Source organism: Trachymyrmex cornetzi, unplaced genomic scaffold (genome assembly GCF_001594075.2).
Source record: "Trachymyrmex cornetzi isolate Tcor2-1 unplaced genomic scaffold, Tcor1.1 scaffold333, whole genome shotgun sequence".
In the NCBI taxonomy this organism is placed as follows: Eukaryota; Metazoa; Arthropoda; class Insecta; order Hymenoptera; family Formicidae; genus Trachymyrmex; species Trachymyrmex cornetzi.
Window position 1 is genome coordinate 60,995 of NW_017298036.1, and position 15,430 is coordinate 76,424.

A 15,430-nucleotide genomic window follows, 5' to 3' on the forward strand; every position below is an offset into this window, starting at 1 on the left:
GAGCCGTGATCAATCGAGATCACCCCATATTATACTGTCTTCTTTGGCAGTTAACCTCAATAAGTAACAAAGACATTTAGTGTTGACTGTTTGTATATATGGGCAACTTAACCCGTGACATGTACCAATTTACCCCACTATCGGGGCAAGTTGGCTGCAATGCAGCGTGTTCGTATTTCACTTACTACAAAGAAACTATACACTATACAGGATCGTTCCTAGCATGAAAATGTAGAAAAAGATTCTTTTTTTCATATTAGCATAATTTAATCATAATAATCAGTCATTTAAAGGACTTAATATTTAAAACTGTGAAAGCTGTGCCAACGAGACCCGGTCTCTCCTATTATTAATTTTTTCAAATACAACTATATATATAAATTTTTATTTCATAAAAGTAATAATTCAATAAACAGTCGTTTAAATATCCTTATAGAACACTGTCATTTGTGACTTTAAAAATACAAAGTAAAAATAAATTCAAGATAAAAGTTTAGTAATACACATATTTGTAACAATATAAATATATAAATTTCTATAAATAAATTGAATTTAATTATAGGAGAATATAAGCATAGTATAGCCTTCTTAATGTGGATTAATAAACGATATGAGTCTGCATTTCCAACTGAAGTTAAATGTTATTGGAGAAAATCAGCCATGTCTAATGTTGCAACTTCAAAAAAATTTATTACAACTAATAAAATGGCAATAAATTCTGAATCTATGACTGAAAATTTAGGTGACAACTCTAATTTTATAAATAAAGTAATCGAACAAGCTAAAGCAAAACAATTAGATAGTTTTCAAGACATACATTATTGGAGAAAGGACAGTTTATAAGTTTATACATTATTAATTCATTAATTAATGTTTAACTTTTGTACTGAAAAAGATTTAGTTGATAATTTCATAACGTTGACGAAAAAAAATGTTTGAAAATTAAAAAAGCAAGTTATTCTAATAAATTTAATTAATGTAAGATTATAAACATTAAAAAAATGGCATTTACACATTAAAAACAGGTTTTTGTTATTAATTATGAACTATAATTTTAAAATAATTTTAAATGTAATAAATTTACAAATTCCCAAAATACCTTTACATTTAATATTCAATGTTTTAGCTTACGTTGTAGGTTATGTTGAATATTTTTACATGGACATGATTAATATTTTAATAAATGTTATAATTAGAAAGCATTAAAAGACATATTTTATATAATATCTACATAGAAATAATCTTCACAACAAAAATAATTTCATTTTCCTGGTTCATCAGTATACGATATATTTTAAATCACTTTTTCTCACATTTTCAGCTTAAGGCACATAAAAGGACAATTTTTCCAGTGTTTTAATTGTTATGCTTTTACACAAAGGTACAAAACACGTTTTGTACATGTTTCTTTTGCTTATTTTAAAAATAAATTAATTTCTTACTGAATAATTGTGATTTCGTTGTTGCAGTGTGACGTCACAACGCGTTCAGAAGGGCTCGGTCATATCCGGACCGTCTTCGGCATTTCAAATAATGCAATATTTTATTATTTATTTTCTTGCATAATTTGTGTTAAAAAATTATTAAAAAATTGCAGTTAAAGATATATATAAATTATAAAATGTAATATTTTTCAAAAATTATGCAAACTCCCTATCATAGAATGGGCTTAAGAAATTAGAAGAAACATTCGATTAATTTCATACTTTAATAAACTGGTCATCTCATTGTAGGATGAGGAGGAAGAAATAAAGTTGGAAATAAACGTACTCAAGCGGGTGAGTGATTTAATTATTTTCTTACTTTGAATAAATATAAAAAAAAATTAATTAAATTTTAAATTAATTAAATATTTTAAAGTGTTGGACAGTTGGCGGAGTGCATTAATGTAGACAAATTTGACATTGTTTTTTTTTCCTTGTAGTACTCGAATCATAGGAATATAGCTACATATTACGGTGCCTTCGTAAAAAAGTCATCACCTGGTAAAGACGATCAATTATGGCTGGTTATGGAATATTGTGGAGCTGGTTCTGTCACGGATCTCGTCAAGTCAACTAAGGGCCAGAGCTTAAAGGAGGAGTGGATAGCTTATATATCTCGAGAAATACTTAGGGGACTTAGTTATCTTCATAGCAACAAAGTTATCCACAGAGATATTAAGGGACAAAACGTTTTGTTGACTGACAATGCGGAAGTAAAACTTGGTAAATTTAGTTATTAATTATTAGATTCATGCAAAAGATTCGTTAAACAAAATCTTACATATAGTTTTGAAATTATTTTTATCAATGGAAGTAAATTATCGTTGATTAATGTATTTTCGTCTATGTAAAGAGAAATTGACGAATTTTCTTAAAAAAAAAAAAAACCATTCATAATGCCCGACGTTTTAAGACTTTTTTCTGCTGTTTGATACCAAAAGATACCATTTCCGATGTATTTTCGCGCGCTGAACATTCCGGTAATGAAATTGCTCTATCACGTCACATTTTTGAGAAAAATGAAGTTAAAAGTGTCAAAATTGACATTTTTTGACATATTTGTGATTTTTTGCTAGAAAAGTAAATTTTTTTTCTAATTTCATTTATGGCATCTTAAAGTGCCAACTTTTATCTTTAAAATATATTTTTTTTAATGCCGTACGGTTTTTTTTTCACCGAGATAATCTCTGCGTAGTCACAAAGAAAAACTTTCTGTGTCAAAAATGTTTTTGAAGAAAAAGAAGTTAATAAAAATTTTTTTACTTAATTTAAATTTGAAATTCTTTTACAAATGTTTAAAATTCCAAAATTAATATTGTAAACAATATTTTTTAAATTAAATTAAAGCGTAAATGACAAATTTTAGTGATAAAAATTTTTCTGCGATGACAAATTTTTCCATGTTGGATCCTCCATTTTGAATTTCGAAAATTTGATTTCAAATTTGGATTTAGACCTTAAAAACTTTGCTACTAAAATCATCACACAGTTCTTAATACTTTTTCGTCAAAAACATTTTTGGCACAGAACATTTTTCTTTGCGTGACTACGCAGAAATTATCTCGGTGAAAAAAAACGTACGGTGTTAGAAAAAATATATTTTAAAAATAAAAGTTGGCACTTTAAGATGGTGTAAACGAAAGTAGAAAAAAAAATTTACTTTGCTAGCAAAAAAAACACAAATATATTTGACATATATGTCAAAAAACGTTAATTTTGACATCTTTAACTTCACTTTTCTCATAAACCTGACGTGACAGAGCAATTTCATCACCGGATTCGTGTTCAGCGCGCGAAAATACATCGGAAATTGTATCTTTTATTCAAATAGCAAAAATCACGTCGGGCAGTGTACTTTGAAATAGAACTTTATAATAGAAATTTTATGCATCAAATTAATACATATCTATTTTGGTTTATTTTATCGTTGTATATTAATTATACTGCAATATTTTTTTAGTTGATTTTGGTGTTAGCGCACAGTTGGACAGAACAATAGGTAGAAGAAACACGTTTATCGGTACACCTTATTGGATGGCTCCAGAAGTTATTGCATGTGACGAGAATCCAGACGCTACTTACGACAATAGGAGCGATCTTTGGTCGCTCGGAATTACCGCTTTAGAAATGGCTGAATCACAACCTCCGCTCTGCGATTTACATCCCATGAGAGTGAGTCTTCCTCAGTAATTTTGACGATTAATACGAGGTCGTCTGAAAAGTTTTGAGTCCCAACATGAAAATGGCATTGAAAGGTACCTGTGAAAATTGTAGCTATTTTGGATGTTCAGTTGTTGTTTAACAGTCATTTGCGCCACTTGATGTCAGTATTTTTGTTTAATGAAAATCTCTTTCTCCCAAGCCAAACTTTGAGCCTAGGAAACAGGAAAAAATCGTTGGGAGTCAGATCTGGTGAATACGAGGGGTGATCAATCAATACGTACCTTAATTTGTAAATTTTTGTCATGACGACTGGCGATATTCGATCTTTTTCATTTTTACAAAAATACTAACATCGATTGGTACAAATGACTGTCAAACAACTGAGCCAAAGTAGCTACAATTTTCACAGTTATCTTCCAAAGCATGTACGATTGTAGTACCAAAATGGTTTTGATGAGAAATGCCATCTTCATGTTGAGGCTCGAAATTTTTCAGACGACTTATGTATGTACTTTTTATAACATATAACATTCTTGTGTTTAAAATTACATATTATATAATTATATATTATTTTATCGTCGAATAGGCTTTGTTTTTGATTCCTCGTAATCCACCGCCACGGCTCAAGTCGAAAAAGTGGGCCAAAAAGTTTCACGGATTTATCGAAACGGTACTAGTAAAGGATTATCATCAAAGACCTTATACGGAACAGCTTCTTAAACATCCGTTTATTCGGGACCAACCCACGGAAAGACAAGTCAGAATACAGCTTAAAGATCACATTGATCGTTGTAAAAAACGCAAACAGGAGAAAGGTATGAAAATGATAACAGGACTTTTATTTTCTAGAAACTTATTTTATGTTTGCTGGATCATCGTTATGTATTTGTTATTTATTATAGAAAGAGATGATTATCGATATAGTGGTAGTGAAAACGAGGAGGATGAACCGGCATTGGCGGGTGAACCATCATCTATAGTTCAAGCACCTGGAGGTGATACGTTACGCCGTAATTTCCAACAGATTCAGGAAGGCAGGACTCTGACGCAAGATGTATCTCCACAAGCGCCTGTCGCTAAAGAAAAATCAGGAAATAGATCTCAAAGAGAAGTACCGGAACCTGGACCACCCGTGAGACCCGCTATACCGCACAGACTCATAGGTACGGTTAATGATTTATAAAAGGTTATAGTCGATCTTTTTCACGTTACTAATGTCGATAACTGTGTAAATAGTGGTACCCGATCCACAACCACCGTCTCGTCCATTACCTCCGACACCCAGAGATGATCCTCGACAACCGCACAAAGTATCTACGCCGCCTTCTAATCATCAGACACCTGTTGGAGGAGGGGGAGGATCCGGTGGGCAACCTGCGCCTCAAAGGAATAGTGTCTTCAAGCCTATGGTAAGTTTTTGTGAAGGAACTTGCACTTTTCGTATCCCTCCTATTTTTTCTAATTATCTAAACCTCTTCTTTCTAATTATCTAAATCTCCTCTTTCTTTCCATGACACTTTGTTAATAATTAATATCTCACATAGATATAAACAAAAAAGATAGATGACGAGATTTGTAGTAAAGCATACGCTGTTGTTTCTTTTTCTTTGCAGTTCTGCTCTAAATTTTGTATTTATGATCTAAGTATATACATTTTTTATACACACAACGCATAGTTCACTTTGTATGTTTCCTCTTTCTTTATATACTTGCAATATATTATATATTTTTATCATTCATGCACGCGTTCTACGTCGCTATTGCGTTATTGACGTACACGCTGATGCATTTTACTATAATACATATAGACACGTACACAGAGAATCCTAGCACTCGACATGGAATGTATTCGGTTTTTGTTTCTTTTCTATGTTCACACCTACCGTAGCTGCCGCCGAAGAAGCCAGAGGTAAGATGACACGCACACTTTATCTCTCTTTCTCTTATATGTATATTAATAAATCGCTTTTCTTACGCAATACGGATGATTTGACAATGACGATCAGTGCAAAAACTATGGGCAATATTCGTAGTTTGTTTTTATTCTGAAACTATCTTAAGATGTTAACACGCGCGCGCTTTCTGATTAGTTCATGACGCTTTAAGATTGTAGTCCTAAATATAACATGGTCCTAAACATAAGACCGCCTTATGCTGGTTTTTACTATGATTTATTTATACAAGGATATGTTCTTAAGCATTTAGTTGATGCTATTGAATAATGTAATGATTGTGTGTTTCGATAGTTTTGAAGCTTCTTATAAAATAAAGATTAGGAAAATTACATTAACGAAAGAAGTTGCAATTGTAGTATAAACTACATTTATAGATATTGTATGAAGAAGTGAATTATAATGTAGGTAATATCAATTATATAAAGTAATTCTAGTTAATCTTTCTCAGTAAAGAAATAAGTATTAATATAATATGAAATATTTACTGAACATAAATCGATAGAGAATGTCTTCTAGAATGCACTGATTCATTCTTAAACTCTTGTCCGTTTTATGTAATATATATACAAGGTGGTCCACTTAAATCGAACATCTTGAATATCTCGCTTATTTTTGATGATATAAAAAAATGTTTCAAATGAAAGTGGAAGGGTTTCGAGGGGGACGTATTTTGGTGATGTTGGTTTTTTTCTAGGTGGAGGCACTAAAACGATATAAAGGTTACCTCAACTTTTTAAAATGGAATTGTATGATTTTTTTTACACAATATGATTCCTCTAATTATTCTGTATATAAAAGTATTAAGGTAGTAATATCAAAAAACCAATAGTTTACGAGATATTTTACACTTTATTCTGGCACATATTAACATAAAATATTAAATAACTCGTAAACTATTAACTTTTTGATAATCGTACCTTAATACTTTTATGAACAGAATAATGAGATGAATCAGTTGGTGGAAAGAAAAACACATAGTTGCTTATTTAAAAAATTATCCATTTTGCATACATATTTTTTTAAAACCTATATTAAAACCATAATTTTTTTGGCGCCTCCACCTAGAAAAAAACTAACATGATCAAAATATGCCCCCCTCGAAATCCTTCCACTTTCATTTAAAACATTTTTTTATATCCTTAAAAATAAGCGAGATAATCAAAATGTTCGATTTAAGTGGACCACCCTGTATACACACACATCCTTTTAATTCGCTTGAGCACTTGCCTTGTTCCATATAAGCTTTTATTCTAATTACATAGGCCTACAAAAACATTTTTTTTTACCTAGAAACGACAGTATGTAATCCCGAAAGTTTTTGATATGAAAACCAAATCCGTAGTCCAAATTGCTCTATAACGTCAGGTTTCCGAGATATTCTTAACGTGCCAAAAAGGTCTATTTCGTACATTTTCAGATTAAAATTTTTCGTAAACGTGATGTGATGGAGAAATATAGGCTACAGATTCAAATTCAACATGAAAAAATCTACGAAAATCACTTATGATTATAAAATCTACACAGTAAAATGAAAAAAAATGGATATATTGCGATATGTTCACCGGCGTTAGGGAAGTATGAGACTACGGGTTGACGATTACGATTGATAACGGTTGCCCAGTTATATTTCAGCAAATTACGATGGACTCGCTACATCGTAATTGGTTGGAGTAGAACTGGGCAACTGTTATCAATCGTAATCGTCAACCCGTAGTCTGATATTCCCTTAACACCGGTGAACATATCGCAATATATCCATTTTTTTTTTATTTTACTGTGTAGATTTTATAATCATAAGTGATTTTCATAGATTTTTTCATGTTGAATTTGAATCCGCAGCATATATTTTTCCGTCACATCACGTTTACGAGAAATTTTAATATGAAAATGTACGAAATAATCACACAGCATGTAATATTGTAGTAATCTTGCAGTAATATTACAAATTTGTCATAATATTGCAGTAATATTGCACGTAATATGTCAGTAATATTGCACGTAATATGTCAGTAGTAATATTGTATAAATATCGCTACAATAATAAACGCACAAATTTATCGCAGGAATATTTCTACGATATTTTTGTAATATTGCTGTAACATTATGATATATTACAATAATTAATCCAGTTTTATTAATTGCTACAGTATTATTGCTTAGTATTGCACTTTAAAAAATGATAAGGTCATGATAAAAAAATATTCGGAGGTCTGGAAAGCACTTCCAAAAAAGGTTGCACTTTAAAAAATGATAAGGTCATGATAAAAAAATATTCGGAGGTCTGGAAAGCACTTCCAAAAAAGGTTGAGAATCTTCGAAAGATGCCATTTGCCAACTTGATGTGCGTATTCCTATTTATAGGACTGTTAGACGTTTTCTTACGAGTAGCATTCTTACGAGTAGTCTTGTGGCTGGGCCGCGTTCTTACTCCTTCAGCACGAAATATAGCAGCAATATTGCAGCAATATTTCAATAATTCTTTTTGTAACATTTTAGCAACCTTTCAACAAGGTGTCATGTGCAAGAAACGCGGACATTTTGCTATTCCAAAGCGGTTTCAAAAATGTTGCAGATGTATTTCGTAACTTTTATGAAATGGTTCATTTTATAGTTGAAATATTTCTGAAATGTTTCTGAAAACTTGCGGTGCTGTATAAGTAATATTGCACCAATATTTCAGTAATGCATAATATTACAAAAATTGCAGTGATATTGCTGTACTATTGGAATTATAATATTTTAAATTCGAAATAGAACTCTCAAAAATGTCAAATTAGGATTAATATATAATAAACAAGGCTATGAGAGTCAATACTGCGTTAGAATTGCAGGAAATTAATCAATTATGTGTCGATACTTATAAAAATTGTTTAATTAAGACAGACGTTTCGGCCTACTTCCGGGCCATCTTCAGTAGACAGAGATCGTCGATAGCACTTCCATCCGAACCAACGAGTTATCGTTCACCTTATATTCATAGTTGGAACAAGATTCGTAGGTCTTGTGGCCAGATTGAATCGAAGGATACCGTTCGAATGTGAAAGTTTCAAATAAATTAATACACAATATATGCATGGAAATGTAAAAGTTGTCACAATGGTTTAAATTACGTCTAAGCGAGTCGACAGTTCGCAGTCAATTCATTGAATTGAGAACAAGACCTACGAATCTTGTTCCAACTATGAATATAAGGTGAACGATAACTCGTTGGTTCGGATGGAAGTGCTATCGACGATCTCTGTATACTGAAGATGGCCCGGAAGTAGGCCGAAACGTCTGTCTTAATAAAACAATTTTTATAAGTATCGACACATAATTGATTAATTTCCTGCAATTCTAACGCAGTATTGACACTCATAGCCTTGTTTATTATATATTAATCCTAATTTGTTATAATATTTTATTGGAAATATTGCTATTGAAATATTGCTATTGAAATATTGTTATTCATATCTTAGAAAGATGTCACTGCGAAAAAATGCATTGTAATATTTCAACGCTGTTACAGTAATATTGCAATGCAATAAACTGCAATGTAATAATTGAACGATATTGCTGTAATATTACAATGAAGTATATCACATTGCAACCATTGAATGATATTGCGATAATATTACAATGCGATATATCGCATTGCTATATTTGAATGATATTGCGGTAATACTGTTTTGCGATATGTCGTATCGCAATATTTGAATGATATTGCGGTAACACTGCATTGCGATATATCTCACTGCAACATTTGGACGATATTGTAGTAATATTGCAGAATGATATATCACATTGTATTGTCTCAACAAAATTATTGCAATATTATTAGGTGTTAAACTTAATTCCTATCATTTTTTCGTCTCGAAAATCGATTTGTTTCAAAGGAAAGATAAATGAATACCTTAATCAAAGTAATTTCCTCCATTTTCTACTACTTTTTCCCATCTCTCCGGCAACAGGGTAATCCCACGATGGTAGAACGCGGTGTCTTTCAAGGCGATCCATTCATCCACCCATTTTTGGACTTCATTGTGACTGGAGAAGTGTGTGTCCGTAAGTGCGTGTTGCATCGATCGAAAGAAATGGTAATTCGACGGTGCCAAGTCTGGAGAGTACGCTGGGTGCGACAGAACTTCCCATTCAAGCTCTCGAAGTGTCTGCTTCACACTTTTCGGGACATGCGGTTATCATGCAACAAAATGACTGCGTCAATTGTTGGCTACGGATGATCTTTTTTGCATTAATTCACTCAATCGGTATAATTGCTGTTTGTAGCGATCAGCTGTAACGATTTCATTTGAACCCAAGAGTTCATAATACAGCACACCTTCTTGGTCCCACCAAACGCACAGCAAGGTCTTATGTCCGTGAATATTCCTTTTCGTCGTTGAAGCAGATGGTCCACCCATGATTTTTTCCGCTTGAAATTATCAAAATAAATCCATTTTTTATCGCCAGTCACGATGCGTCACAAAAAACTTTTTTCTTTACCTGGCAAGCAAAGAAGTCGCAAATGATTCGAAATGGCACTTTCTGACAACTCATGTGGTAGCCATCTCCCTTCCTTATGGATATTTCCCATGGCATGCAAGTGTTTTGAGACGGCCTTTGGAGTAACATTTAACTGTTTCGATAACTCTAAAAACGTTTGAGCTGGATTCTCATCAAGCAATTCTTGCAGCTCGACATCTTCAATTTTTTTCGGCTGTCTTGGACGTTCTTTGTCTCTCACATCAAAATCACCGTTTCGAAAGCGTTCAAACCAAACTCTACATATTCTTTCCGATGGAGTTTCATCACCATACACTTCGGATAATAAGCGATGCGCTTCAGCTGCGGTTCTCTTGAGGTCGAAGTAGTGAAGAAGCACATGTTGGAAAAACAGCTTATCGCGATTCATTTTCAATTGGAAAATTTCTTTGGCGTCGAGAAATCTAATCTGTGAGGATTGAATCACTTTCAGCGATGTTCTAAATTACAAGACATATGACTTCATCGTCGAAACTCGCCAGCGTTGGAGCCAGCACCCTCTAATAGCGAGCGATGGGAATTAAGGTTAACACCTAATACATTGTGATATATCGCAATGTAATATCTCAGTAGTATATACGTAATATTTCATTGCAAGTTGTAATATTACTGTAATATTACGTGCTGTGTGGGTAATCGTAATCGTCAATCCGTAGTCTGATACGGGTATTAAGGCGCTTTTAGATGGCCAGTGTATACGCCAACTTTGCACACATTCGCTAAGTATTACATTCAATACGTATTTCATATATATGATGTATGTGTATGATATTTGCTAATATTGTTATACGTTGGCCATATCGTCTGGAGACGCTTAAATATACTTGGAATACGTTGAGGCCAGTAAATATACTTGTATCTATTTTTTTCCATTTTACTATGTTGACCCATTTATAATTATAGGTGATTTTTATAGATTTTTTCTGAATTCGAATCTGCAGCCTGTATTTCTCCATCTCATCATGTTTTCGAGAAATTTTAATCTAAAAATACCCGAAATAGGCTTTTTGGGCACTTTTAGGTTAAAATATCTCGGAAATTTGACGCGAGCAATTTGGGCTACAGATTTGGTTTTAGCACGTAAAAAATTCGAGATTACATACTAGCTGCGTTCGGAAATGTCGCTCGGGTGCCTCCGATGCCTTGGATTAACATTAATGTTAAACAAGGACAAGATGATGAATCCAAGGCATCGGAGACATCCATTTCTGAACGCAGCCACTGTCGTTTCTGGATCAAAATTCATGTCGGCCTGTGTTATCTGACAAAGTGGATTTTCTTTGTCAGATTATACGTTTAAATATACATACACAACACGTTTGTTGGTGTTTCGAGATATAATATCATTCATTCTGTATTATCGCATTGTTATAATATAAGTGTAACATTTATACGATTAGTCATGTATATTAAAAATAATCGATATGTTTCATATTTGTAGCAATTAATATGCAGAATGATCCATTAACATAATACCTGAATAATTTAAGATTCGAAGATATAAAAAATATGTTATTTATTTAATTTGAGAGAACAAATACGTGCGATGAGGAAAACACACACGATTTTTTATAAGATTATTATTTTTATAATTTTTAAATTACTCACACACACAAATATTTTTAAATGTAGAGAGAGAGACATACATTATTTCTTGCATTTTATGACTATTGAAGATATTTAATAAACTGTATATCTCGTCTTTCGTGAATAAAAATTAGAATTATAAACTCAATGTCATATTTAGTGTTAATATCTACTAACTATTATAGATAGTTCTAATATGGATGATCTATCGTTTTATTAAACGTGTTTTGTTTGAGTCAGCATGTTAACATTGCAAAGGGCGATTCTGAAATAGAAATAGTTTAGAAGCATATTTATTCGTCTTAAGGCTAAAACAGGTACACATATTTAAATACGAATTTGGTAACGTTTCTTTTTTTTAATTGTAAACATTTTCTTTCTTGCGACAAAGTTCTAAAAACAGTTTTGTAAGTTGATATATATAAGTTAATTTGTCATCATGTGTTGATGTTATTAATAGAATAAAATATAGAAATTTATTTCACTTCAGCATGCATAGATAAGAAGGGGACTTGGTTTATAATAAGGTCATTAACTCATTCATCCACCCATACCTTTTAAAGCTCTATAAAATTTTCTATACCTCTGCATATGTCCTTTTTCTTCTTACTACCTTCTCTTTATTAAAATGCCTATTAATACCACTTCCTTCATATACTCTTCATAATAATTACTGTCATACTATTTCTAGTTATCCTAAATCACAGCTCATTTTACAGCCTTATACACAGCCTTTGTACTTACTTTTATCTTCGCTGTTCCTACTTATACTCGTAGTTCTTACTTTTCTACCAGTTCTTGTAATATCCTAACTTTTGTTCTTACTCTTAAGTTATTCCAGCCTCTGTCTCTTTCGCTTTTTCCTTCCTCTCTATTCTCCCCCGTACCCTCCTCTCTCTATCTTTTCACAGGCTCTTTAACACTTCTCCTTTAGTCTTGTCTAAATCTTTCTCCCACAATTTCCCTAATACTTTACTTCCTTCCTCGCCTAATTCAATAAATCTACAATGTTAAAAATTATTATAATCAACAACGTTTCGACCTATCGCTAGATCATATGCAATTTGTTAAAACGAAAATTAAAATTTGCACGGACTTACATTACTACATTAATATCACAATAAGATAATTCCTGTTGATTACAGTATAAAATGTATTTCGGCGGAGCTACATCCAGTACGTATGCATACTGTTCCAAGGATGGTAACCACTCATCGCCAACAATTACTACGTTTACACGGCACGCTTTACGCCGAAGTTATAACATCGATGTTATGAAACTGGACAATCACAGCTATTCCTCTGAAAAATGGAATAACTGTGATTGGTCAGTTTCATAACATCAATGTTATAACTTCGGCGTAAAGCGTGCCGTGTAAACGTAGTTAATGTCATGCATTTGAATCTCGAGAGACGCTTCGAAAATGGTCAGTAACTAGATGTTTTATTGTACTCTAAACATAGTATTAAAAACCCGGTCAATAATTCAATTATATACCTTAATGTTAATGCCATTAATCATGTATTTATTAATAATTATGATGTAAAAGAAACAATAATTGCCTATTTATATTAACTGTATATTACAAAAGTCAAAAATCAATTCACTATACAAAGAATATATATACCTTATTTCGAATGCACGCCATAGTTGTAAGACCTTATAATTATTATGCTCAGATTCACTCCGCTCTTAATGATACAAAATCCTGAGATTGAGCTCTTTTACATACAAAAGTCCGATCGCAAATGAACGTTAATTCGCAATAGAACAATCCAGACGTACTTAAGCAAGGATAGGAACCAGATGTGCATCACTGGATAGGAGTAGGGGAAAAATTAAGGAGGAATGACGTCAACGATAGAAGAGGGGGAAACATTAAGCTTTAGGAGGAAGGCAATATGATTCTAAAATGGATAGATAAACGTCAGGAAGGGATACCGTGTCATTCTGTATATTTAATCCATTCGATCTCGATGTCTTTTTATATGCACCATCTCTTAAATATGTAACGATGCACCCCCAAAAATGCATCGTTCCCGGCAATACCAGCTCGCCGGATGCCGCTACGGTGACCCCCGGTCACCGTACGCGATGAGAGCGCGGTGCGCTCGAAATATTTTAAAGAAAGCAAACAAAATTACAGGCCGCGAAACTCGCAAGTCCGCGAACCCCGAGCGTCGCCGAACGACGCCGAGCGCCGCAGCTCTCGCTCGTATTGCTCCACGCCGAGAGTCACGGAATGATTCCGGAACAATACGAGCGGGAGCAACAATTTAGTATAAAAGCGCGGCGAGAGGATATTTCGTGCTTTTTGCTCCTGATCCTGCTCCTGGTACACCGACCGACTCCTAGATCCGATATCCTGAGCAATACCGCGGTGGTGAGGGTGTTCTCCGCCACTACCGGCATTTACCGGTCAGCTATTGCACTCGACTCCGCTCTCCGACTCACCGCTCATCGCAAGCTCCTCGAATCGTCTCGCTGCACCGCGGCGGTAGGGCTCGCCTTGCCTCTGTCGGCCGTTTCCGACCAGTTGCAGCGACCGTTCCGAGAGCCTTGCAACGAGGCGACCGAGCCGAGAATACCGCTTCTCCGTGATACGCGACCGGCTTCGACAAGAATCAGGGGGTTGGCGTTTGCCCGCCTCCGTCGGACGCTTCCGACAGTCGAAGTCGTGCCGTATCACACGTGTAAGCAGAAAGCGCACATCTCGGGGCGACGTATCGCCCCTCGCGTTGCGACGCGTCGCGCGAACAACACGTGTAACCGGTGTAAGCCCGCGTCCCGCATACCGCGCGTCACCGAGCGAATCACGCGACCACGATTCGCGTCGCGAATCGTGCCCGCCGCACACACACACACACGCGTTACGCATACACACCGCACACTCACAACGACAAATACTTTGTATACACATGCATACACCGCCGTCAGTAAATACCAGTCGCGACAACTGGTATCACACGTACACACACACATACACGTACTCACACTCTGTACTTAAACAGACGAAATATATATTATCTTTCTTATTACAAATCCGTATCTCACTGCGTTATTATCGCCTTGTCTCTCTCCTCCTGGCCGAACCTCTTTGCGACCCTGGCCGCAGCCCGTGACCGACGAGCTACGTCCGCGCAAAGTCAGGTTGTTTCAAATAGAAATCATCCTCTTGTTCTACGAGGGTTTCAAATCTAAATATCTTTATACTGTTCCAGTTCAAATCATGATTATGCTCAACGCGATGACTCGATATGACAGATGGTGATCCCGATTTTTTGTTAATGTCCGATCGGTGCTCTGAGACTCGTGTGTTTGTAATTTCTTTTTTGTTCTGCCCAACGTAACTGGCATCACAATCATGACACGTGATCTTATATACCACTCCTTGTTGTGACATTGTATTTGATTTATCTCTATCACGACCAATAATTTTGTTAAGTGTATTAGGAATAGTGTACGCGGTTTTTTTATTCGAACACGACGCCACAGGAATAAAGGATTCTGATATGGATTTTATATATATTTTATACAATTAATATAAATAGGCAATTATTGTTTCTTTTACATCATAATTATTAATAGATACACGATTAATGGCATTAACCACTAAGTATAATATTCAGGCCTATGACGGTCAAAGCTAGATCTTTTTTGCCTAAATAATTCCCAGTGAATTATCTATATCCTATATATGTACATGCATATATATCATA

The 15,430-nt window shown here is 34.2% G+C and overlaps 1 protein-coding gene across 2 annotated transcripts in view; it reads left to right on the top strand.

The window, feature by feature from the left end:
* The window catches only part of msn (serine/threonine-protein kinase msn), a 106,545-nt gene that overhangs the window by 30,429 nt on the left and 60,686 nt on the right, over positions 1-15,430 (top strand). For both annotated transcript variants that reach the window (XM_018510285.1, XM_018510286.1), the window contains exons 2-8: positions 1,734-1,778; positions 1,925-2,207; positions 3,445-3,656; positions 4,234-4,462; positions 4,550-4,810; positions 4,884-5,056; positions 5,536-5,556. In XM_018510285.1, coding sequence (XP_018365787.1) covers positions 1,734-1,778; positions 1,925-2,207; positions 3,445-3,656; positions 4,234-4,462; positions 4,550-4,810; positions 4,884-5,056; positions 5,536-5,556 — 1,224 coding nt within the window. The remainder of the gene's footprint in view (positions 1-1,733; positions 1,779-1,924; positions 2,208-3,444; positions 3,657-4,233; positions 4,463-4,549; positions 4,811-4,883; positions 5,057-5,535; positions 5,557-15,430) is intronic.